At 43.0% G+C, this 24,341-nt stretch overlaps 1 protein-coding gene and 1 pseudogene across 5 annotated transcripts; one reads left to right on the plus strand and one right to left on the minus strand.

Annotated features, from left to right (window-relative positions):
- Positions 1–30: 30 nt before the first annotated feature.
- On the plus strand, positions 31–3,616 carry LOC106920428 (zona pellucida sperm-binding protein 3-like; annotated as a pseudogene). The gene is made up of 8 exons (XR_015765568.1): positions 31–735; positions 1,408–1,523; positions 1,608–1,711; positions 2,105–2,279; positions 2,355–2,460; positions 2,549–2,634; positions 2,717–2,790; positions 3,289–3,616. The product of XR_015765568.1 is annotated as a zona pellucida sperm-binding protein 3-like (transcript).
- Positions 3,617–4,484: 868 nt separating this feature from the next.
- fli1rs (Fli-1 proto-oncogene, ETS transcription factor-related sequence) lies at positions 4,485–23,355 on the minus strand. 4 transcript variants are annotated; one of them, XM_014991429.2, is made up of 10 exons: positions 23,155–23,355; positions 15,476–15,678; positions 14,363–14,532; positions 10,119–10,322; positions 9,446–9,532; positions 7,382–7,453; positions 7,191–7,253; positions 6,544–6,591; positions 5,973–6,059; positions 4,485–5,371 (listed from the first exon to the last, which is right to left on the minus strand). In XM_014991429.2, exons 1-10 carry the CDS (start codon positions 23,170–23,172, stop codon positions 4,848–4,850), a joined length of 1,476 nt encoding a protein of 491 aa, XP_014846915.1. In that variant the 5' UTR covers positions 23,173–23,355; the 3' UTR covers positions 4,485–4,847. The 4 variants fall into 4 exon arrangements, with proteins under 4 accessions (XP_014846915.1, XP_087869700.1, XP_014846916.1 ...); XM_088013574.1 differs by lacking the exon at positions 23,155–23,355 and adding an exon at positions 22,701–23,108 and having other exon boundaries at positions 15,476–15,674; XM_014991430.2 differs by lacking the exon at positions 23,155–23,355 and adding an exon at positions 22,679–23,104.
- Between the last annotated feature and the right edge of the window lie 986 nt (positions 23,356–24,341).

Below are 24,341 nucleotides of genomic sequence, written 5' to 3' on the forward strand. Positions count from 1 at the left end.
ATGAACATAAACAGTGTTATGCAGTGAAGGAGTTTATCATTAATGTACTTTTACATAACAGATTTAACTGCAGACCTCAGAAGAACATAGAAAAGAATTTTGTCTTAAAATTTCTTCTGAATCTACATTTAAAGATAATCTCTGCTAGTTTGGATTATCGGTTTGCTGCATTACCTGACGCTGCCAGTGAGTGGCGCCACCTGCCGTCCTTTCACCTGCAGGTGTTCCTAATTGGACTGTGAGATCATGAGAGGCAGCAGAGCCGCAGCCTCAGTTCTTCTCATCATGGTCCTGCTGCTGCTCCTGCTGCTCTGCGCCCGCCAGACGGTCCAGAGCCCGAACCGAACCGCCTCGCTGCAGCCCCGGGCCCAGACAGCCACCCTGCTGCAGCACAGCCACCTCAGCCTGCCCATGTACCTGGACTCGGACCTGCCGCTGGTCCGGAAGGACTTCTTCTCCCCGGCCAGAGGCAGCGGGCAGGGCGGCTTGCCGCGGCCGGTCCGGGAGCTGCTGCTGCCGGTGTGGCCCCGCGCCGGCGGCCCGCCCAGCGTGTCGGGGGCCGCCGTGTGGATTTCCTGTGAGCGCAACCGGATGCAGCTGCAGGTGGAGAGGAGCGTCCTGGGCTCCGGGGAACCGGGCTCTCACCTGAAGCTGGGGACCTGCGGGGTCAGCAGGTTCACTGAGGATCGCCTCTACTTCGAATATGATCTGCGCATGTGCGGAACCCAGCGTACCGTGAGTCTGAAACGCAGCAGGGATGCTTTAAAAATCAACCACAGCGTGATTTAAATCTGATAGAATCAGGGATCCCCTTCCCAGTTGTTCCAGTTTTGCTTTAAGGTCTGACCTGTTAATTCCAGTTTGACCAGGAAAAAAAACACAAAGCAGGAAAAACTGCAGAGGTGGCAGCTTTGATCGACACGAAAATGAAGGAATTACAATATTATTTTCTTTATAAAACACATAAAATCTTAAGAGAAATATTATGAGTGTTTTAGTAAACTGAAGACGTCTCAAGCTGCTGGTTGAAGCTTCTAGACTGAACATTGTGACTGAACAGATCAAGTAAAACCAGCTCATTTCGAATCTGATCGATTAATCTGTGCTTTTTATTGTTTCAAAGTTTTTAAACTTTTTCAAATGTTTGGACGTAAAACTCAAATCGTGCAAATATTCCTGTTCAGATTGTCAAAAATATTTAAATGATCATTATTTGTGTTTTAAAAAGCTGCACAGAAAATTAGCCAAACTCTTCAGAAGTAAAATGTATGGAGAAAACATGTTTTTAATTTAGGTAATTACAGCTGTCTGTTTTATTTTCTAGAGGAGGAGATCCAGTCTCTCAGCTTTAGATACAAAAGTTCAAGTCCAGCAGTTCAGATCAAAACTTCTCTGCTTCACTTACAGATGATCAATAATCGGATGGTTTTCTTCAACATGCTGCATTACGACCCTCCGAAGCCAAAAGGACCAATCAGACGAACGGCGCCGTTCAGCGTGCCGGTTGCTTGTTATTTTAACAGGTCGGATTAAAACGGGAAGAACTCGGCCTTTTATCACGGAGCTGAAATCATGTTGGGTTCTGTTTTTTTTCTTTAACTGTTTAGGTTTGTTTATTCGTATAAAGTTGGATACTCTCCAAAGGTGCAGATGCGGAAGTTCCTGAAGAAATTGAAGAAAGTGGCTAAATTTGTTCTGACTCCAAGAAACGGTAACGATCCTTCTGACTCCAGTTTCCTTTAGGATGAAAGACAGTTTGTTTTCTTCTGTCAAAGTTGCTCCTTTGTGTTTGAACTACAGACAGCTGAGATCAACACAGAGAGCTTTTAAGTTCCTGCTGGCGGTGCCAGGCTATTGGATCTCCATTCTACTGCTTTTCTTCTCTCCTGACTTTCTCTTTCTAAATTGGAATAATTAACAGAACTCTTAATTTTATTCACTCACAGTCCATCTGTTGACTTTATCTCAACAAATTTCACAACTTCAGACATGAAGTTAATTATATTTCAAATTAAATGTCAAAAATCATTAAATAAGCTCTTTATTTCCTCCCTAAATGCTAAAACCATGGATTTCCCTGCGGTGTGTTTGACCCGGCCTCCAGCCCAGTGGAACAAGCTTTCCGGGTCGGATCACTTTCTCCTCGGTGAGCCGGTGTTCTTCGCAGCTGAGGCTCAGTCTTTGTCCAGAGATGAGCGACTCTACGTCCTGTCCTGCTACGCGACTCCAGAGGAGTCCCCCACCTCCACGCCTCAGTTTCCAGTCATAACTAACTTTGGGTAAACCTCAGGGGCGTTTTCCAGGTTTCTAAATGAGCCCATGCTGACAGGTTCTCCTCTCTCCTGACGGTGCAGATGTATGGCTGAGAGTAAGAACAGCCGCTCCAGATTCATCCCACACAGAAACGACGCCGTCAGGTTTTCTGTTGACGCCTTCGTGTTTGAGGGAGTGACGGGTCGGGTCAGCAGAAATATCTAAAACTTTGAGTTCGTAAGCTGCTGCAGCTTTTAGAGGTGAAATAAAAATGGGTTTTTCTCCTGTGCTGCAGCTCTACATGCACTGCAGGATGTTGGTGAGCGCTTCAGAACCGACACGGACGGCAAAGTCCTGCAACTATGACACCAGAACCAGAAGGTTGGTGGATTATTTTCCACAGAAATAAATAATGATTCATCTCATTTCGATGAATGGACCCGTGGTTCTGGTCGTTCTGCAGGTGGGTGGAGCTGTTCGGGTCCAACTCTGTGTGCGACTGCTGCGATTCCAGCTGCAGCCCGGATGAATCTGCAGGTCTGTTGTGAACTATCCAGTTTTTAATGATCTAAAACAAACATAAAGCTGTTTTAGTGAACATGATGAAAGTTTTCCTCCAGCAGAAGGTTTTCTGTCGCTTTGGTTCCGGTCCAACTCTGATTTCCAGCAGTGGTTCTGTTCTGAGGTTGTTGGTTAATATTTTAATAGTGTGAAGGAAGTTCTTTGGTTTCTTCAGATGAAAATCGAAGCGTAGACCTGAATGAATCGGCGTGGAGCCGGTTCCCTCCATGTTTACCTAAAAACAGTTTAGTTCAGTTCAAAGTTCCCAAAGACATGAGCTCCTCTGACGAACAGTGCCGGTCATCGCTGATGTCATATTCTGGTTTATTCCACAGAAACAAACTGGTTTTGATTAACTCTTGTAAATAAACTTCCTTTACATGCAGATATTTTTCTTTTTTCTACTTTAGCAACGCAGCTGTTTTGTGATCAATGATGCATCTGACTGAAAGGTTAAATATATTTTATATTCAGAGACTGAAGTCGTCAGCAGCACGTCGTGGACCACAGATCCTAAAATGAAATCCAAACCTCTGAACAAGGAGAGCAACACGACGGCGGCCAGAGGAATCCCAGGAATAACGGGGAGGACCGAGAAGCTGCAGGCTGAAGAGGAGGAAGAGGAGGTGGGTGAAGGGCGCCTCCCTGGTGGAGGGCGAGGAGAACGTCTCTGAACTCCAAACTTCGACGACATCTTTGATTTTTGACTGAGAAATTTGGTGAACTTAAACTTCAGTTTTATTTGACTTAAGTTATTGTTGCATTTGCAAAACGTGGCAAATAAACAAATATTTGAGTGAAATGAGTGTTTGGTTCTGACCAGGAAGTAAAACCACAAAGATTTTATTTAACTTTTTTTCTGCTTGTCTTCGGTGGGAACTGCATCCTGAAAAGTTTCTGATCGGATAGAGGCTAAATAATCTGTTCCAGGTCAGTGAACTCGCCACGCCAATGCACCAACAGGTGGCGATGAAAACACTCTTCAGTGTGGAAGTTGTTACTGGAGAGGAAAAATCAAAAGTGTTCAGAAATTTAGTGGAATTTTAAACTTCTAGAGAAGAAGAAAGTCTGTTGGGTTACGAACTTAAAAACTCTGCATGCTAATCATGCTAAAGGCTAAGATGCTAAACACAGTTTAAAATGTCAGCTGGAATCGTTTTGGATGTCGGTGAAATCCGTCTTACTGCAGAGCTGGACCTGCTGCTCTCTGCCACACAGTGTGACGTCTCCTCTGCTTAAGGCTCCTGTAGGTAGGATGAATAAATGTTTGGAAATATTTATGACCGTGTAGAAGAATGCAAAGAATCTGGAAATTTGATGCTTGTTTGATTTTGCAGCAAGAACTTAAAATGTGTCTGATAACGGAGTAAAGGATGCAGATTGTGGTTCTGTTGGGTTTTATTTATAGATATTTTTTCATGCAGAAACATCGCTCTGTAACTTTGAGCTTTTTGTTTTTTAATTTTTCTTTTACTATGAACATTTAAATGCTCACAGTTTGAATGTCAAATTGTCCAGAACGTAGGAAAAGTATTTTAGATAGAAATGAGAATGAGGTAAAGCTGGTATTTGTGGTTTAGCTGAACTGATCAGTACTTTTAGTTTCCCTGAAGTTTTTCTTTAGTAGATAAATTAAAAGATGTTAATATTCTAAAAAAGAAACCAAAGGCTTGTTTCAGCTACAGATAATGCATAAATGTTTTATTGTTTCATGAAAAAGATTCTGTACAGATTGTTTTACAAAAAGTCATCCTTAAATGTGACAACTTTTTTTTTTTTTTAACTGAATAGAACAATCATAAAACGGCTAATAACAGGCGCTATCAAACAAAACTACTTACAAACTGAATGGAAATGTTAACTGAATGCATACACTGTGCCGTCCGTAGTCTGAGTCCAACCCCTGGTTCTGGTTCTGAGCGGGGAAGTGTGATAATGCCTCATGGACCGTAGCGTCATGTTGCCTTCTGGTTCTGGTTGAGACGGGTCAGCTCAGGTTCAGCACTCGGGTTCCCCTCCGGATCGTCCCGTCATCAGTAGTACGAGCTGAGGTGGGAGTGAGCGGCCGGGTGTCGGGTCATGGCCGACCCGGGGTAGATGGGGCTGTTGGCCGAGTTCCAGTACGGCGACGGGGAGCCAAAAAAGTTCCCGGGGGAGACGGACATGGGAGCGGGATGTCCGCCCATGAAGTTCATTTTGGGCTGGTGGCTGTGGTACTGCTGGACGTAAGACATCTCAGTCTGGTACTTGACGATGCCGCCGTCCGCCCCGTGGTTCTGGTGCGCCTGCGAGATTCCCTGGAAGTCGAACTTGTATGCGTAGCGCTTGCCGTGAACCTTGGTCATGATGTTCTTGTCGTAGTAGTAGCGCAGGGCGCGGCTCAGCTTGTCGTAGTTCATGTTGGGCTTGCTCTTGCGCTCGCCCCAGCGCTTGGCCACCTCGTCCGGGTCGGTCATCTTGAACTCGCCGTTGGTGCCCTCCCAGGTGATGATGGCGGCGTTGTTGCTGTCGGACAGCAGCTCCAGCAGGAACTGCCACAGCTGGATCTGACCGGAGCCTGGCGGGAGACACGGAGCGTTAGGCCACGGCGGGACGACGGCGGTTCGGACCACTGAACAGCAAACCTCTGCCAAAAAACTCACATTTCTGAGCTCCAAGTCAAAAATTTGCGAGAACAAAAATGTTCAAATGTCAAAACATTTTGACTTTACGAACTTGGAAAATCTGTTTGATAGAAAATTTCTGAGACTGCTCTCTGAATATGAGGGTTTTTTCTGGAAAATGTTCAACTTAAGTTTTTTTTTTTTTTTCTAGAAATTTCCAGATCTCTCAAAATTTCTAAGTTTTCGATCTCAGAATTGATTTTCTCGGTGGTTCTCTCACGTTGTCGACTTTTAGAGCTCAAGGAATTTGCTTGTTTTTCTAGAAAATTTCTGAGATCTAAAAATTTCTGAGCTCTTGGTGAAAATCTACTCCTTACATCTACAATGGCCCTATTAAGCCGCCAAACAGGTTTATTCTTTCTCCATCTTCAATCTTAAGCACACAAGCAGCCACCTCTGACGGCTCTATCAGGTCAGAGGTTATTCATTTCACCAAATGTGACCTTTTCACTGTGAGGCTTGGAGGAGGAGCAGGAAGCTGGGGCAGAAACCTACCCACAGGCCTGTGAGCGCTGGGGTCAGGCAGCTTGTACGGACTTTGTTTGCCTGTTCGGTTCTTGGATGAGCTCAGGACTTGGCCTTCTGTGAGGAAACAGAAGGGCAAACGGTCACTTTGGTGAGATGGACGCCGGGTTTTGAGTCCGGCTGAATAGTCCGAGGTTTGTGAAGGAGTGAAATGACCTGGAAGTGTCTAAACAGCCTCGATAAGAGCTGGACGGCTTCTTTACATGTGGAGGAAATGAGCTTCAATGCTTCCTAGACCCTCTGAGGAAATGGCGGACCATCCTTCATGGATTAAACTTTGAAGGAGATCATGCTCTGACTGAAAGCAGAAGCAGTCGAACTCCTGTGGATTGTAAATTTTCTCCTAGAATAAGGTCAAAGGTCGAGGAGAACGTGGTGGATTGGAGGTTTGACTATTCAGCCGGATCCTTGGTCCTGGCGTGAACTCTGCCAGCCCTTTTTGTTTGTTTTAATTTTTGAAATGATTTTGCCAAAGCAGACAGTGTAAAGGCCTCATTTGTTCCATGTGGGTGTTTTCTGTTTGCTGCTTTGGGAGCCTTACCTGGATTGGCCAGCCGGCTGCTGATCGGCCCCAACGTCTGATACGGGTCTGCAGAAAACAAAGCAACAGTATTTTAAACATGTGGACGTTAATTATTCCTTCAGGTTTCACAAAGTTCTCATTCTGGATCTGATGAAATCAGGGAAACTGGTTATCATTTTTTTTTTTTTTTTTTTTTTTGCCAGATCAAAATTGATTTTGCAAAACTGCAATGGAAACACTCTTTTTGCATCACGAGTCTCCTGGTCAACAGCCAGATGTTGCTGCTGGCGCACGGCAGGAAGGAGCTGCAGGAGGACGTCTAATGACTTATCATGAACAAACTTATTCGCCTGTCATTTTAATTTATTTAATGGAATCGCCACAGTTGCAATGCTTTTTTTTTTTTTTTTTTTTTTCCCAACATAGCTTAACACAATGTTGCACAGATCTGTAATGGAAACGCAGCTTTTGCTGCCCGGTTTCAACCTGTACACCCTGACCGACTCTCACCAAGTTGATGGTTTTTTTAGGACCTTCTGAAATCAAGGAGAACTATCTCACATCAGACCGGCCCAACCTGTCTCTAACTTTGTCTCTTTGTTTCCAAAGCATCGAGTTTCCATCAAAGCCACTGTGGCTTTAGTGAAGGCAGAACCTGTTTGTACCTTGGATGATTCTGGGCGTTGGATCCGTCACCCTGCTGTTGTGTTGGTGCTCGATTGGAGAACCTGGAAACCAGAAGGTGGATGTATTGCATATGAAGCCGTTTGATCATCCGCTGCGAAACATTTCTATGCAAACGTGGCTCTGTGTTCATGCGTGAGTGAACAGTCACACGGCCGGCCTCGCTGCCTACCTTTGGGCACCGTGGGCGTCATGGTGTTGGTCGGCCAGCTGTTCCTGCGGCTGATCTCATCAAAACTGCTTTCTGTAGAAACACAAAGAGGGAGAAATGGATAAACTGGACGATGGTGCCAAACGTGTTTGAAGTGGAGCCGGCTCTGCTGGGGAAGGAAGCAACCGGAGACCGACCCGATAAGAGCGGAGCTCTGAAGATGACCCAGACTCTCTTCTTGGGTGAGCCTGCTTTTGTTTCGGGCCACCAGCAGATGAAATGGTTTGTGTCCCAGGAGCAGGACCCATACCCCCCATTTCCTGTCACGGCGCAGCTGTTTCCTGTCTGAAACTGGCTGTTGAGTTTTGGACTCGTCACAGTTTTTGTCAACAGCAGTTTGTGCCGTGCAAAGAAGGCCTTCAGCCCTTCGATACCATGTTAACGTGTTTCTGAAACTCAACACGTTATTCTTAGATCCCTAAATCAATCAAGAAAGTTCCTTACAGCTTTTCTCTGAGTTTTATTTCACACCAGACCGTGTGACTCACAGGAAATGGTGGCAGTTGTGAAATGCAGAAAGATCTTTTGCATGAATTTCAATTGTGCAAAGTTCGAAGTGACTTCTTTCCCTTGAGGGGAAGTTCTTCTAATCCATCCAGCAGATAGACGGGTCTGACATGGAGACGAACTGCAGCTCATCCTGCTGAACATCCACATCGTCCATTAACACTTTAACGCTGTTTAAATGAAGATGTTAATCTCTGTGGCCTGTGAGTCGTATTTAACTGAGCCGAACGTTTCCAGGATGTTACTCATTCTGCTCAAACGTGTGAAACTCGGCGCCGACGGCGTGCGTTCAGCTGAAGCTGCTCTGTGAAGTTTTCCTCCATACCTGCCAGGTAAATGTTCTCCAGGATGTTAAAACACTGAATCAGTGTTTGGCTGAAGCTGACCACAGACCATCTTCCTCCATCTCACCCCAACCGAACCCTCTGCTAACCTCAGTCTGTGCATCAGGAACCATTCTGTGGTCTCCGCCTTCTTCCTCCCTGCCAGCTTCGTCATTAATTAACCTCCAATATTTGTCTTCTGTGAATGTCCAAACCACCTGAGCCCGACTTTCACCACCACATGTTTGACTCCAGGAGCTTTAATTATTCAGTTCCTCCATTTCCTGCTTCTCTTTCTCACTAAGCGTCACAGTTTTGATCTGTGAACATCAGAGAAGAAACAAAACCTGCAAATCACCACAACTAGTCAACTAAGGAGGATTAGACTCTGTAACTCATCATTAAACCAGATTTTGCTTCAGAGGTTTAGAGTCCATCTAAACCGTTTAGATATCAGAAAATGAGCCGAATTTCCAAAAGAAAAGACTAAATAAAATGTATTAAAGTGTAAACAGTTTTCAGACTGTTATGGAAAATCATAATTGACCAAAAACATATGCAGGACAAATTTTTTCTTGATGTTTTTTAGATTTAAGTTGAATTAAAACAAAGTTCACATCAATAATTTTGACTGTTTAAAAGAAAATAAAAATATGAACTTCAGATCTTAGAGAAACCTGGAAGCCAGTAACGGTCAGAAGATGGTTCTGGTTCTGCCCCAAACAGGTTATTTGTTAAAAAATGTTCTTGGTGTTCTTTAAATTAAGGTATGAGCTCAAAGTGACATAAAGATGCTTAAAATCGGAGGCCAGTAGCGAACCTCAGTGAATATCTGCTGGTTTTCTGTCCCAAACTTTCAGAAAAGAGAAGTAGAAAAGTTCTCATTTTGAAAGACCAAACTGATTTTCCACAGTTTGTTTCTGCCAACCTGCATTAATGTAAACAATGTTAAACATAAATACTGTAGAGGCTGGATAACTGGGGCCCAAACACACGTCCCTGAGGGACACCCATCAAGCAACTGAAGCAAGATTTGCTTGAACTCCTAAAATTGACCAGTTTTTTTTTTTTTTTTAGGTAAATGATGTCAAACCGTTTGAACTCTTTTAGAATCGTGTCTGACCTTTGCAGTTCCTCAGAAGCTGATCTGTAAGGCTGCATTTTGATTTTTGTGTGATGAAAGTGGAAATCTCACCTGCTTTCACTTGCAGCCTGGGCTGTGGAGGCTGTGGTGGAGGCGTGTTGTTGGTGGGCGTTGTGGCGTAAGAGAACGTGGGGCTACCTGAGGCGACACATGAAGAAGAAAATTGAAGTTTTTCCTGCTCCAAACATCTGAATCCAGAAATGAGCTGCTGGTTTGCAGACGGCTCTGCAGCCTCAGCTGGAGTTACTTCTTGAAAAGCAGCTTAAGTGTGACTGTTGCAGTGATTTGCAGAAGCTCGATCAGCTGCATCAATGGCAACATGACAGGGTCATGCAGCAAAAGTCACATTCATCATGAACCTGCATGTTTACCAGGCTGAGGAGTCGACGACCACAAACATCGTTTCCAGTGCAGCAGTTCACAGCTTCATGCACCTGAAAACATTCTGCTGCAAACATCTTCACACCGCGGTATGTGTGAATGTTCGGTTTGATTTCTACCACTTATCAAACTAGTTTGAATTAAATGTTTTATGATGTGCAAGAAAAATCTTTGTTTTTCTGCTGAATTAAAGGTTAAAATTTATTCTAATTCACTTAAAAAAAAAGGTGGCTGATTGATCTCCACCTGAAGAATGCTTTAATAAAGACTCAACTCATCTTCAGCTTGATCTCTGAGTAATGAAGTGAACCAGAGCAGAAATGAGGGGGTGGGGCGGTCTTACTCTGCCGGAGGTAATTGAGGTGAGAGAGCAGGATGTCTGCGTTGTAGGCCGACGTCAGCCGCATCATGTCTTCTTTGGACATCTTGCAAAGCGCCTTGCCGTCCAGCGCCTGGAAGAGCGAGACGTCCACCTCTTCCAGGACATACTCTTTAATGGCCCAGTCCAACCACTGCCGCACGTGGTCCTGGGTCCAAACCTCAGGGTCTGCAGAGCAGGAGGAGGAGGAGCTGCATGAACTCTGGAGAGAATCTGGATGATCATAAAGTACTGAATAGAAACAGTTACTCCAGCAGAGGTTTTCTACTAAAAACAAATAAGGTGCAAGCGGAACATGCTAATTCATGACGCACATGTATTTGTATTTTGAGACGCGTTAACATCAGTAAAGTGAAACAAAAGATGGAGTCATGCAGAGAAGCTGAGCAGCAGCAGCATGAAAGTGCTGAATAACAACGGAAACTTGATGCTTGTGATTGTGATGCTGATTATAAAAACGAGCTGAAGACAACCCAGCAGTGAAAACAAAAATACCTGAAACTGCCCTAACATGCTTAGACCTGCAGTATTTTATCAGTTCAAACACTAAACATATGCATTAATAGAAGGTAACATCTAGTCTTTATCTCTAGTGAAATGAATGGTTCACCTGTAAATGCAGCCAGTGCTACAGATTCAGTAGCGTCACATTTAAGGATTTCAGCTGAACAAGCTGCACTGAGTTCTGACCGATAACGGGAAAAGTCCAGGAAGGAGAATCTCAAATGGCTGCAAGTTGTGAAAACCGTTTGGAGTCATTTCTAAACATCTGCAGGATCATCGGTTCAACTGAAGGTCCGGTTGTTCAGGCGGGTTCCCGGGTGGAAGAGGAAGTGATTCAGGGACCCATCAGAGCTCAGCGTCACGATCCACAGAGATAAATATTAAAACAATGAAAGATCTGCATGGCTTTATGGTGGAAAGAATATTTATAGATTCAAAGTAACTCGTTTTCAAATCTAAGAACACTATGGGAAACATGGTGGTGGCAGCATCATGCTGTGGGACTTTACATCTGCCAAAGTCGACAGAAAACTTTTCATTTCTTTACCGAGTCAGAATCCTGATCCAACATCAAACTGGTTTAAATGGAAAAAGGATCGAGATCAATTTGATTATTTAATAAATATATAAACACATTTAACTTGTAAAAGCACGATTTCTGATATTTTCCTAATTTTATTATTTTTTTATGCACATTAACTTTATAATTCTGTCATTATTCCTTATAAAACACATTGACAAGTTCAAAAGAACCAATTTTAGTCACAAAATATTTGTAAAAATAAAAATTGGATAAAAAATCTATCCCAATATTTCAGATTCTCAAACTAATTTTAATATCAAAGGTAACCTGAATTAATTTCTATTAAGAGGAACAGAAACCATGAAACTAATTCCTCCTTCTGGTAAATCTGTTATTAACTCAATTTTTTGTAAATCAGTTTAGTTTTACTGATTAAAGGGGTGAAATATTCCATATGAGTGGTTGGGTTTAGGGTGCACTTACTTTTCACATACAGCCTGATTGGTTTGGAGCTTTTTTCCCTTATTACATCATTTAATAATCAGCTTTTTTATTTATTTAGGTCACCTTCAGCATTTTAGTGACCAAAAAGCAAAAATAGAAGAAATCTGTCTGAGGGTGTGAATACTTTTTCACTTAACTGAAAAAGTATTAAAATTTAGTATGAATGAATGATGACTGTTGTCTGCATGTTGACTCATTAAATCTCCTGTGGATTATCATGAGGAATGCTGGAGTTTTTCTGCCAGTAAAACTTTGACTGGGCCAGTGGAATGTTTCCAGTGTGATTCAGGACGCGGCTTTCCAGAAGCGAACAATGCGGCCGTCATGTGAACGGCCGGTGGAGCTGGCCGGCAGCGCGAGGGGCGCCACGCCCTGGGCAGCTGATTGTTTCGCTCTGCCGCCTGACGCAACATCCGGCCATTATGGAGCAGAGAAACGCGGCTGGTGACTCAGTCTGACTGCGGCAGGGCAGCGCGACCCGCAGAGCGCAGCTAAACGATGTTTAAAACCTGGAATAAATCAGACATTCCTACAAAGAAAACTGGAAATGTATCTGAAAACTTCCAGAATTTTTTTTCCCAACTTTTCTCCATATTTTTTTTTTTTTTTTTAAATCTGATTTTATAGTTTATTGTCTGCTGTTAAAGCTACAAGCTGGTGGTATTTTTCATTTTAACAACAACTGGACCACAATAACAAAAACCGACACGTTTAAGGAAGTGAGGATTTCCACAACAGGTTTTCACTAAAATACAGAAACAAGATTAAAAACTTGACTAATTCTGGATTGGACGTTTTCTGGCTGCTGACATCACACCAGGCGGCGCCCTGCTGTAACTCCTCATGTTTGACTCTTAGTTTTAGTTTGTTTCAAAATTAATTTTAAAGGAGGTCGGCAGAAGTAAAAACATATTTCATCCTTTCATTTATATCTTACTTTTTACATATTATTTATTTAAAGGAAAAAAAATAGATACTCTGTGAGTTTCAGGTGTTAAGAAAATGCATAATAATAAAGTACAAATGTGATTTTAAACCAGTGAAGAGTAAAGATGGAGGCAGTCAGACGTTTAGATCATGTGACCTGAGCCTGTTGTGATGTCATCAGAAGCAGAAGTTGTGTAAGATTCAATTTCATCACAACTAAAGAGATTTACAACAAAATGCAAAAACAAATGAAGAAACTGGCCGTGGATGTTTTGTGGGAAACAAATCCTCTCAGATTTCTCCTGTTTGAGCTTTTTTGGTTTTTATTTCCTGTGTTTAACCAGGTAAACCCTCTGACATCCAGATCTCATTTTTATCCCATTTGTTTGTTTTTCATCCGGACCGCGACCAGGCCGGGACCCGTCTGACAACACGAAGCAGGTCAAAAGATCTAAAAATGTAGCAAGTGAGAAATGGAGTCACAGACGTCGGTTAGAGCTTCCTCAGGTTCTGGGAGTCCAGTTAGAACTGTTACACATGGACGGAGAACCTTCTGAGGCCGACCCCCCAGAACCAGTCCAAGAAGGACATCTAGAGCCTCTCTGCCCCAGTTAAGGTCAGAGGTCATGATTCAACAGTCAGACAGAGAAAATGGGCTCTGGTAAAGCAGAGTGGGCCGACGCTCCTCCACAGCGGCGCTGCGCTCACCAGCAGCGGTTAGCCTCGGGGGCTGGAAACTTTTAACCTCAGGGGCTGAAAACTTTTAACCTCAGGGGCTGAAAACTTTTAACCTCGGGGGCTGAAAACTTTTAACCTCGGGGGCTGAAAACTTTTAACCTCGGGGGCCAAACATTTTTGGACCGACGAGTCCCATAATAATTTAAAAAATACTTTTTTGTTTGTTAAAATTAGTTTGATTATTCTAAACATTTAAGTGGGACATAAAGGCAACCAGAAGAAAGTTTTACTGTCAGGAAAAGAGCAGATCAGTGAGTTGGCCTGTCACAATAATCAGGAATCAATGAAGAAATCAATTAATCACATGAAAATTTGAAACAAACTCATTAATTTCCATTTACATGATTTATCGTTTTTCTCTCTTTGCCTGAAAACTAGATGATAGAAATGTTCAGTCTCAACAAAGACTTTTATTTTGAAGGTCAGTTGTTTTTTGTTTTTTTACAGTCACTAAATAATTAATTTGATTTATTGTTTCTGTCGTTTTGCCTTTTTATTTTGGATATTTAAAATGTCTTGCTGCCCCCGTATTAAAGGTTTCTTGATGTTTGACGATGTGTTCTTGCTTTATTACGCCACCATAATATTAGTTGAAAATGGTCTCACAACATCAATATTATCGTTTATCTCAATAACTGCTGGGACGATTTATCGTCCAGCAAAATGTATGTGACCGCTGTACTTGTGACTTTCATAAAACTTTAGTTTTATGATTTATTAAGAAGCATCAGATGCAGGTTATTTATATGTATTTCTTTACAGAGCAGAAAAGTGAAGCTGGGAAGATTAAAAATAATATCTGCGCCTGAAACGGTTCGACCCCGTGACGTCACGCTGCAGCAGGTTGAGCCGCTAAATGTTGCAGCAGCCCACTGCAACCTGCAGCAGCCCATTGCAACCTGCAGCAGCCCACTGCAACCTGCAGCAGCCTGCGGGAGGAGCAGGATCAGTGATTCAGTTCGCCAGCGGTTGGGAAACCTCGCTGTGGATCCTGGGAGACGGCGGGCCTCACCTGCCGGGACGATGACCCTCTTCTCCTCGGTGGGGTTGCTGCTGGGCGGGGTGGCGGTCTGCGGGCTGACCCGCGGCTCCGGGTAGGACGCCTGGTACGGCAGCGGCGCCCCGTCGCTGCTCATGTGGCGGGACCGTTTGGTGACGCTGCAGTCCACCGGAGACCCGCGGCTGAAACACAAACCCGGTTCCCTTCATTACTGCAGATTTCAGGTGTTTTATCTGAACTGAGGCGGCGCAACTGAAGCTCATTAAACCCGGAGGGGGAAAAACTGCGGCTGCTAATCTCTGGCTGCAGAGAAGATTTTGCAATATTAGTGCATTTCCTCTTGCAGTGTTTTATCTGTTGGTGACAGGAGATAAAATTAGCTTCTATCTGAACGAAACGTTTCCACTAAGCAGGTGACCACGACAGAAAATGACTTCAACCACATAAACAAGTTTTTATTTTTAACCACCAACATTCACCACCGCAGATGTTTTATTCTTTCCTTTGCCGACAGGTAAAAACCTCACATCCTTAGTCGTGTTCTAATGAAAATAATCTTTATCGATCAGTTATCGTTAATTTGCTTCCAGTGAAGCGCGGAGACATGAACTTTCTGTCCGAAAGTTGCGATATGAAAGCTGAGTCAGTTTTTTACTTGATGGTAAGTTTGATGTTCCTGTTGCAGTAAAAGCAGCTGCTTAAAGCTGCAGACAGAAACATTGGAGCCAAACGGGATCATGAAGAACAATTCAGTAGAGATTAAACCAGAGACGATTTATTCAAATTAGTATGAAAATAGTTCTAGAGATTTGATTTACAGCCATTAACTATTAAACATGCCAGTTTAGTATTAAATGTATCCCGTTTTTATTAGTAAATTACATTCAGACGTCGCTCCAGCAGCTGCCCGTCAGTAATTGCTTCCTCTGACGGTCATAATGTGTATTCCTGCAGTTCGGGTTAAAAACAGAACAAAGAAACAATCGGAGCGGTCCGTTTGGATCCTGAACAGTAAACAAAGAATTTAAGTGTCTGGAAAAACCCGGGTGTCCACACCGGCAGCCAGCCCATCCGGGAACCCGCCCCCCCGCCGCCGCCCCTCTGCGCGGCCCTGGCCTGCCTCACCTGGTCCCGTTGACGTGCTCGGATCTCTTGCCGGGGTTCTGCGCCGCTGAGCCCACCCACTCCGACTCGGCGGGCTCGGGGCTCGGCTTGGAGGCCTGGCTGTAGCCAGGTGACGTCATCTCGCTCTTCATGTGCATGGCTGGCGCCGCGGAGAAGTTCGGCTCGAATATGGGCTGATCTTCACTCACCACAGAAAGCGCTTCCTGCCACACAGAACCAGACGGTCACGATCCATGAAGCTCAGGTTTTCCTGAACAGGTTTGAAGGTGACGTTAAAGAGGTTTTCACTGTAGAGCCATTTATTTTGAGATCATATTTTCTCTGGTAATTTGGATAAAAATTTTAAAATTGAAGCTATTTATTTTTTCAAAATTCATCTAAATCTGGTTTACTAAGTTTTTAACAAATACATTTTAAATTTAAATACATTTCAGTGTATTGTTCTGAATTTCATAAAGGTTTTCGTTAGCGTTAGCCTCCAGGAGCAGCTCATCTGTATTTATTTAGCTTTTTTATTTTCAGAATTTCCTTTTAATATACAAATATTTTAAAATGTTGATTAATAAACATTACGGTACGGTTTCAGCTGATGAACAAGTTTATCAGAAAATGAAGTGAAATGCGTCATTGTTACGGGTTTGGGTGTTTAGCAGAAACTTGGACTGGACCGTGACCTCTAATAAAACATTGACTTTAAAAGTGTGTTTTGGTAAAGGAAGTGTGTGTTGCAGGGTGTCGGTGTTTGGAACATGCTGTCAGCTCTCAGCTGTTCGATCCGTTACTTCATCACTTCATCGCCACAGAAGAATCTGAACCAGGATCCAGAGAACTGGATCCTCTCACCCAACCCGACCTCCAGGTCCAAACTCTGCTCAGTAAAGTAACTAGACATTTTCATACCATCTTGTGTGGCTCATAAATTACCATTCATGAAATTGAAATGAATGTTTTCAATTCAACATGTTAGGTCTTATTGGAGGTCCGCCATCTTTGATTTCAAAATGGACGCCATTTTTATTCCAATTCTATTTCTCAGTATATTTGAAATTGACCAAAACCTTAGAAAGGTCATGAACTCTGGGAAACTATCTGAGGTTTTCCTGATGAGGCTCAAGAAAAGTTTTCGGTTTTCTGCATGAAATGAAAAATAACTCGAAGCATAAAACCGTTTTCTGTCTGTTTTTCTGAGGACAACTGTTGTGTTTTGAAAGCTTGTACTATTATCGCCATGGAAACTATCTCTGGCAGGTTACAGGAAGTGATGTAAGTCAGACTTTTCTGAATAAATGAAACTTCTTGAAGATTTATTTTTGATAATTAAATCGGCTGTTTTTAGACTTTATCTTTTCTTCTCCTTGAATGAATATTTAAAAACAGTTGAAGTTTCTTTCGACCAGAGTGACTCTGTGGTTCTGATCAGCGCCAACCCGGACCAGGTGGGTCAGCTTTCACGCCCTGACCTGAACTGAGCCGCTGTCTGGAGATCCAGACGGAGGTTCTGGTTCTGACTGGTCCAGTTGCTGCACCAGAACCACAGGAACTTGTTGTCTTTCCTGACAGGCTGAGCTTAACTGTCAGTAAATTTACAGTTTCTTCAGACAAATGCAGAAAAAAAGGTTCTGGGTTCTCCGGCTTCCTCCCAGTCCAGACACACCACTGTCAGATTAACTGAGATTACGGGGATTAATCTGGATTCTGTTGGACTGATTTGGACTTTGGACCTGCCTTCAGATGGTTCCTGTTACTTTGTGCAGATTTGGAAGACCTGACAGGAAACCGTCAGAGGCTTTATGTTCATTTTAGATCCAGTCTGAGTTGGACGGTGTTGAACCTGTCGGCTTGGTTTCCTCTGCAGAATGAAGCTGAACTGCTGGAGCTTTTCAAGCATCTAAGAAAAACTCTGAGCAGCAACGTGAGAAGCTTGGTGCTCAGAAATAGTGTGAAAGCAGCCAGCAGGTTTTCTAATCTCACATGACATCAGTAACCTTAACCACACTTTTATTTAGTCGTTAGGATCGGGGGTTGCTGGGGGGAGGGGGAGGCTCTGGGCGGAGTCTAATTCAGATTTAACTCCGTCTTCCTGTGTTCCTCCACAAACCGCCCTGAGATGGCACTTCCATCCAGCGGCCCGTTCTTCTTCTCTGCTCCTCAGATGGAGGCGATGGAGGCAGGGGGAGGGGGGCAGGGGTGTGGGGGGCGATGCGTGTTTGTTTAGAGGAGCCCAGCATTGTCTTCAGGCCTCGTACGTCAGCGCTGAGCTTTTTCAGTGGCCTGCAGGAAGCCGGGCCGCCATGTGCACAGGAACCTTTTGGCACAGGCCAAGGGAGAGGAAATGGAGGGGAGGGGGCACAATGTACGAATGTGGGTCATTTTAAAGCTGCAAAACAACTCTGAAAAAAAAAGGGGGGGGGAGGGGGGGCTCATTGGACAGAAAGGAGAGCTCAGACCGTTTGAAGTGCCGCCATCGCATTGTTCTCTCCTTGTGTTGTTGTGTTTTTAGCTCAGTTGCTGCCTGAACGCTGGAAACCACATCTTACTGCCTGGCACCAGCCGTTCAGGCGGCTCCGCAGCGCTGCAGTGTGTGTGTAACACACACTGCAGCAGGCTGCTGCTCCTGGCTCTGCAGCAAGCTTCATGTTCAGATTCAGCTTTAGCTTCAGCTTTAGCTTCAGATGAGTTGATGACGCATTACCTCGCTTTGTGAGGCTCCGCCCCCTGCAGGTTGACCGAGGCAGCACCTGCTGCAGGCCTCAAACATCCTGCAGAGGCCTGATAACATGTTTCACGTTTCTTTATCAACGTATCGGAGCTCAGTGAGGCCTGAAAAATAACTTCTTTGTTCAGAAGCAGCAGAACCAGCATGGGCGGGTTCATGAGATCAGCAGAACTTCAGCTTCTAGAACCTGAAGATCCATTAAACAGAGACCCAGAGCTGCTCAGATAAAAGTCTACAGAGGATGAACCCTGATGTTCAGTCGATGCTGTTGAACCCAAAGCCCCCACTCCCAAACACACACACACACACACACACACACACACACACACACACACACACACACACACACACACACACACACACACATCCTAGGCTGAGCTGGATCTCTGTGATTCACTGCACCAGATTATTCAACGAGCTGCTTCTTGGATTTTTCGGCTCATCGTTGCATCAGAACGCTACCATGTGTAATTTTTACACAACAATTCAACAAACTGCAAACTAAAGCATCTTTTATATCATATTTAATATTAAAACATTTTCTAAACTTTACAAAGTCAAAAAAAAAATCTGTAAACATTTTAATCTCCAAACCATCTAAATTTTTACTTTTAAAGTTTTTCCATGTCCGGATGTTTCAGGTTGATCAAACTTTTTCTGACATTTTGATTTAAATAAAAACATCTAAAAGTTTTTAAAGTTTTCAAACTGCATGAACTTTTTCCTAATTTCTTCAGTGAGTTTATCAGACGAGCACAAAGTGGAGTAGAAGGAAAATGATTCCTGGGCTTCACAGTTCAAGAAAAGAATCTGAAAAGTGTGGTGTGCTCCCCTGAGTGGACAGTTTACAGAACCGCCTGGTCGGATCTTTGTTTCAGAACCTCAGGCAGACTGGATGGAGAGCTCAATGTCTCTCCTCAGATCCTCAGTGGTGTTTAGGTCTGGACTTTGACTAGGTCAGTCTGTAATTCTGGCAGAATGCTCTGGTTTTCCTCCAGGACTGAGCTGTCCCACAGCATGATGCTGCCACCACCATGTTGCACCATGAGGAGGGTCGGTTTAATTGGATGTGCCGTGTTGAGGTTTGGTTTCAAACCAAACTTCTGGCCTAACATCCATAACGGTGCAATCTGTAGCTCCTCCAGGGTTGCCATGGTTACCTGACCTGCTGCTGGTTCTCCAGCAAACAGAGAAATTTTTCGCTGTATCGTGACAAACGGAGGGAAAGTTCAAAGAGCGAGAATCAGTCAGTGAGTTTCTGCTAAACTTTCATCTTTGAAAAAAAAAAACTAACCTTGAAAGTTTCACTGCCCAAGTTAACCACGGATCAGGTTTACTAATTAATGTTTCTGTTACAGGTGAATAAATATCAGCTGCTGCTCCAGGTGAAGATGTGTGTAGAACACACACATTTTACTCAAGAGAAGCAAAACTTCAACAGAACAAGAAACGACTGAAGAGTTAAAAACATATTTGGTAAAAAAGCAACACAAGTAACTGAATAACTGATGGAAACATCAGTTATTTAATATTTACAAATTACATCGTCAGATGGACCAAAATGTAAAGTTATATGGAGATTTTAAATGAAGATGGAGATGAAAATAATTCATAGAGATTACATATTTATAAAGTCAGAATTAGGCAAAAGACCAAAAAATAAAAAAATCCAAATTTCTTTTAATATAAAGTTTGTAAAACTTTAACAAAACCTGCAGGTTTGTTCTTCCTTCAGTGAAGTTACTGTAGAGGAGCCAGACATTTTACTCAACTCTAATTAAACTTAATAAAGTAACTCAAGTAAAGGTAAAAGTACAAAAACTCTTAAAAGTATTTTTCCTCTAAAACTGACTGACCAAAGCAGGACGGAGCGTCAGTTTCCAGATGACCGCTGAGGAACATGGATCTGTTTCTCTTTCTGCTGATCAGTCAGGCTTTCTCTGCCTGCAGCATCTTCACTGTGCAGAAGTGAAACTTTGGCCTGAAGGCGGGATAAAAACTCACTTGTGACTCCAGACTGAGCAGAGCAGTGAACCCTGAGGAGTTTCCTTCTTTTAACAGGACTTTATGGATTTGAGCCGTTTTGCTCTGCAGAGTGAAGGAGGAATCAGGCCTGTGCCTTCATCTGCGCCATCATCTGCGCCTTCATCTGCGTCTCTGCGTCTCTCTGCACACTGATACAAATATACCAAACTGTGGCCTGACCGCCGATGCCACAACTGACTTCCTGTTCAATGTGTTTCAGGCTGTTGCTCGGTGACACAAAACAACTTTATAAAAAAACAACATGACCCTGTTGAGGCAGAAGCTGATGTCCTAAAAATGTTCTGCGCCTGAACGCGCAGCGCTGCAGATCGACACTTTTCACCTGCTGCAGCACAAACACCGAGTCAACATGGCTGTGAGACAACATGGCTGAGCTGTCAGCAGCGCTGCGGGTTGCATCATGCATGTCGCCCAAAGCAGCAGCAGCAGCAGCTCTGAACGTGATACCAGCGGCTGCAGATGTCTGACTGCTTCACCAGAATAACGGCGCAGATCAGCAGATCTGCAGCGTTTCTTCATGACCTTCAGGCTCAGAAACATTTTAGGATTGAGAAGCAGAAAGAAGCAACAACACATCTAAGAGATTTAAATCCCCACCGCAAAATGTATTATATTCCTGGAATTTTTTTATTTTTTGTATTTTTAAAAACATTTTCTAAAGTTTCTCTTTGTAGTCAGGGTACATTTAGTTTTCATTTATGTTCCAGGTAATTTAAAATCATATAGTTTCCTTATTTTGGACATTTTTATTACGATAAACCACTTAAAATTGAGTTTTGGATAATTTAATCTATACAATTTTGTACGAATTTTACTATAAAATGTATTTTAAAAATTGTCAGAAAAGACAGAAAATAACAATTTAACGTTTTCAAACTTAAAAATATTTATGGCAAGACAGCAGATAATAATAATAATAATAATAATAATAATAATAATAATAATAATAATAATAATAATAATAATAATAATAAGTGTTATTTGTACTGTTACCTCTGATTTCTTTTTTGTAAGTAAATAAATAATTGCCTGAGTTTCGAAACGTCTTCTGTGTAAAAAGCCACAGAAATAACAGCAGCAGCTCTGGAGGTTAAAGTAAAGAAGGAAGGACTTCCTCCGCCTGGAGCTCAGCTTGCGGTTCAGTTTTTCTTCTTGCATAAAAACCGCATTCATATCCATCAGTTTGTGACACAGTTTTAGGTCATCGAGTCTTTTACTTTTCACACCAAGATCTACTAAAAAAAAACGAGAGAGAAAAAAAGACGCATTTCTGGTGCAGCTTTTTTCAGACACAACGACGTGAAAATGTTTTAGATCAACTGAAGGTTTGGTTTTAATTTAAGAAAAAATATTTGGAGATTTTTTTTTCTAGAAGCTGAAAGTTTGATTTCCTGGTTCGCAGCTCCGTGTTTGGATTTTTAAAATGTAGATTGAAAATGTTTGAACTAATTTGTTCCTGTTGTAAATATGAAGCTGAATTTATTCAGCAAATGGAGGCAGGAGGCCTCAGATGGAGTTGTGTAAAGGCGCAGCCCTGCATGGCGCAAAAAGCAGAAGTAAAAGTCGCAGCGAGCTGAATGTGCAAAAGGCCTGAGCGGCAGCGCGGCTTTCTGCGGGCTTTTCTCTGCGGCCCGGTTCGGTTCGTCCACCGACTCTTTCTGCGCGGCCTTTGTTGCCTTTCTGATTTTTTTAAACTGTTTGTGTGTGTATGTGTGTGTATGTGTGTGTTCTCGGGTCCAGGGTGCGGAAATGTGTGCGGAAAGTCTGAGGTTTGAGACAGGAAGCCTGCAGAGTTCAGATAACGACACCTGACAAGCGCTCCCGTTTGCAGCCATAAATTCTTCTTAAAATAAACCCGCAAACACAATCTGCTCCGGAGAATAATCATCTGGAAAATAATAATCAGCAAACATTCCCGGAGCCAGAGCAGCGGATTCAAAACAGCAGAAAGTAGGAACAAGTTCAGATGAAATGAAGTTAAATCACACGCTGCTTAAATCAAACCGAACCCAGAAATGGGTCAGAACCTTTTAGTTTGTCGGAAAAAAACACGAAATGGGCGAAATATTAGTTCCTCAATCTGAGGGATTGTTTTTGTAAAGAAACTTTTTTTTCTGGTTTTACATGAAAATATTAAAAAGAATTTTACTTCACCCCGATAAAATCATCTCCAAATTAAAATAAATAAATAAATTAGTAATTTAGATAAATTAAATACATTTAATTTATCTGAAAAGTGAAATAAAAACATAATTTCCAGTTCTGATGTGAATATTTTAGCTGAAACTCAAACTGACACATTTAAGATGAATTTTTACATTTTGACTTTTTCTCCTTGTTGCGCAATAAGCAGCTTTGAATTTAAAATAGATGAAAAAGTAACTGTTGGACCAGCAGCGCAGGAGGACAGGTGGACCCGACAGGTACGAGCTGAGAAATACCAGTTAGCTTCTGGGAGCGGACCCCCCCGCTCCGGTTCGGTCCATGACGCCTTCAGGGACACCTGCTCTGCGCGCATCTGGCAACTCCCGCGGCCCTTCAGGGGCCCATTTTCCGTTAAGTTCAAAAACAAAATAATACTTAAAAAAAGCTGAGTGAGATTCACGCTCCGTGTCTCTGAAAGTGGCTCCGTGGACGGTGAACACGCAGAACTCAAAAGACAGAAAGAGAGAGAAAAAAACGCGCAAACTTGTGCAGATTCCGCTTTTTACGCGCGCAGCCGGCCACCAATTAGTGTTTTTATCTGAGTGTAAAGATGCAGCGGTTAGTTGTGTTATTATAGAGCCGACATACAACCACGAACGGGAAGGAAGAGGAAATTTTGTAGCAGAAGGAAAGAGTGGGGAGCCTCTCTCACTGCGCAGTCTGCTGCGGCCGCCCGCCCGCCGCCTCCAGCGGCTCCAGCGGCGCCTCTTACCTTTATGGAGCAGTCCATGTCGGCAGCAGCGGCAGCAGCCTCCAGCCCTCTGGCATTTAGTCGGTTTGAGGAGAAACTTGGAGCCAATTCAGCCTCTGACCTCAGTTCACTTCATGCAGCCTTGCATTACCTCTGTGGCGCAAACCATTGCACTCAGTTTCTGCTGCGCGCTCTAACCGGATGACAGCTCGTTTTTTTCTCGCTCTCTCTCTCGCACTCTAAAATTGGGAAGTGAAGTCACTCTGAAGCCGCTTCTCATGAAACCAACACCTCCTGCTCACAAAGAACAACAAAAGCAGCTTTTTAAGCGCCACAAGGAGCCAACAGGAGCTTTATTCAGCTTTCTGGGGAAATGATGTTCGACCTGCCGCGCACAGAGCTGCGGGACTCCAGTAAAACACGTTTCAATGAAACTTTCTGTATTTGGGAGGAAATAAATGTAGATTAAAATGTGGAGCAGCTTAAAGAGACGGTGGGCTGGTCGAGTCTAAGCTCCGCTTTAAGGAAGTGAAAATGCTCAGAGTGAATGAATATTTCATCAGCAGGATGATTATTAAATATAAACTCTTAAATCAGCTTCCATCATGCGCTCACATTATGTTCATTCATTCAATTCTGACAGACATGCCTTCCTCTATGAACACATGAAAATAGAATTTATACTTTAACCTGAAAGTTATAAAATACCTGAAAAATAATGTATTAAGGCTTTTTTCTGCTTTCAATGAATTAATTGGTATTTTATGGCGTGTATATCTGACAACTCTGGATTAAACAAAGTTGTGAAAAAATATATTTTTGCTGCAGGAGAACCATGTCAGCTTTGACTTTGTCTGCTTTACTGCATCTGATCTCCTGGTTTATCTTTACATGAAGCAAAAGTTTCAATAAAACAAGTTCTGCAAAAACAACAATAAAAGTTACCGCTGCAGACAGACGAGTAAAAAAGGACAGACTTCCTCAAGCTGGAACCAAATATGTGGTCAGAGTTTGTTCTTGCACAAACCGCCAGTTTTTAACCCACTTTTCGGTCACCGTGTCATTTTCTCACCTGCGATGGTAAAACAGAGGAACGGTTCAGTACAACCCTCAGATCATAAACTTTCTGTAATAAACCAATAAAACGATCATTTCTGATCAGTTCACTGAGTTTTAATGATTCAGAGTCCAGATGAGAAGAATAGAAC

The sequence above is a fragment of the Poecilia mexicana genome, unplaced genomic scaffold (assembly GCF_051168715.1).
Source record: "Poecilia mexicana isolate PSO_F unplaced genomic scaffold, ASM5116871v1 scaffold_16, whole genome shotgun sequence".
Classification (NCBI taxonomy): Eukaryota; Metazoa; Chordata; class Actinopteri; order Cyprinodontiformes; family Poeciliidae; genus Poecilia; species Poecilia mexicana.

Coding starts and splice junctions, on each gene's coding strand:
- fli1rs (XM_088013574.1), bottom strand. CDS start 22,755: ATGCGCGCAGAGCAGGTGTCCCTGAAGGCGTCATGGACCGAACCGGAG. Junction 9,533..10,118: donor CCTCAATTACCTCCGGCAGA/GTAAGACCGCCC, acceptor GTGTCGCCTCAG/GTAGCCCCACGTTCTCTTAC. Junction 5,372..5,972: donor CAGCGCTCACAGGCCTGTGG/GTAGGTTTCTGC, acceptor GTCTCCCGCCAG/GCTCCGGTCAGATCCAGCTG.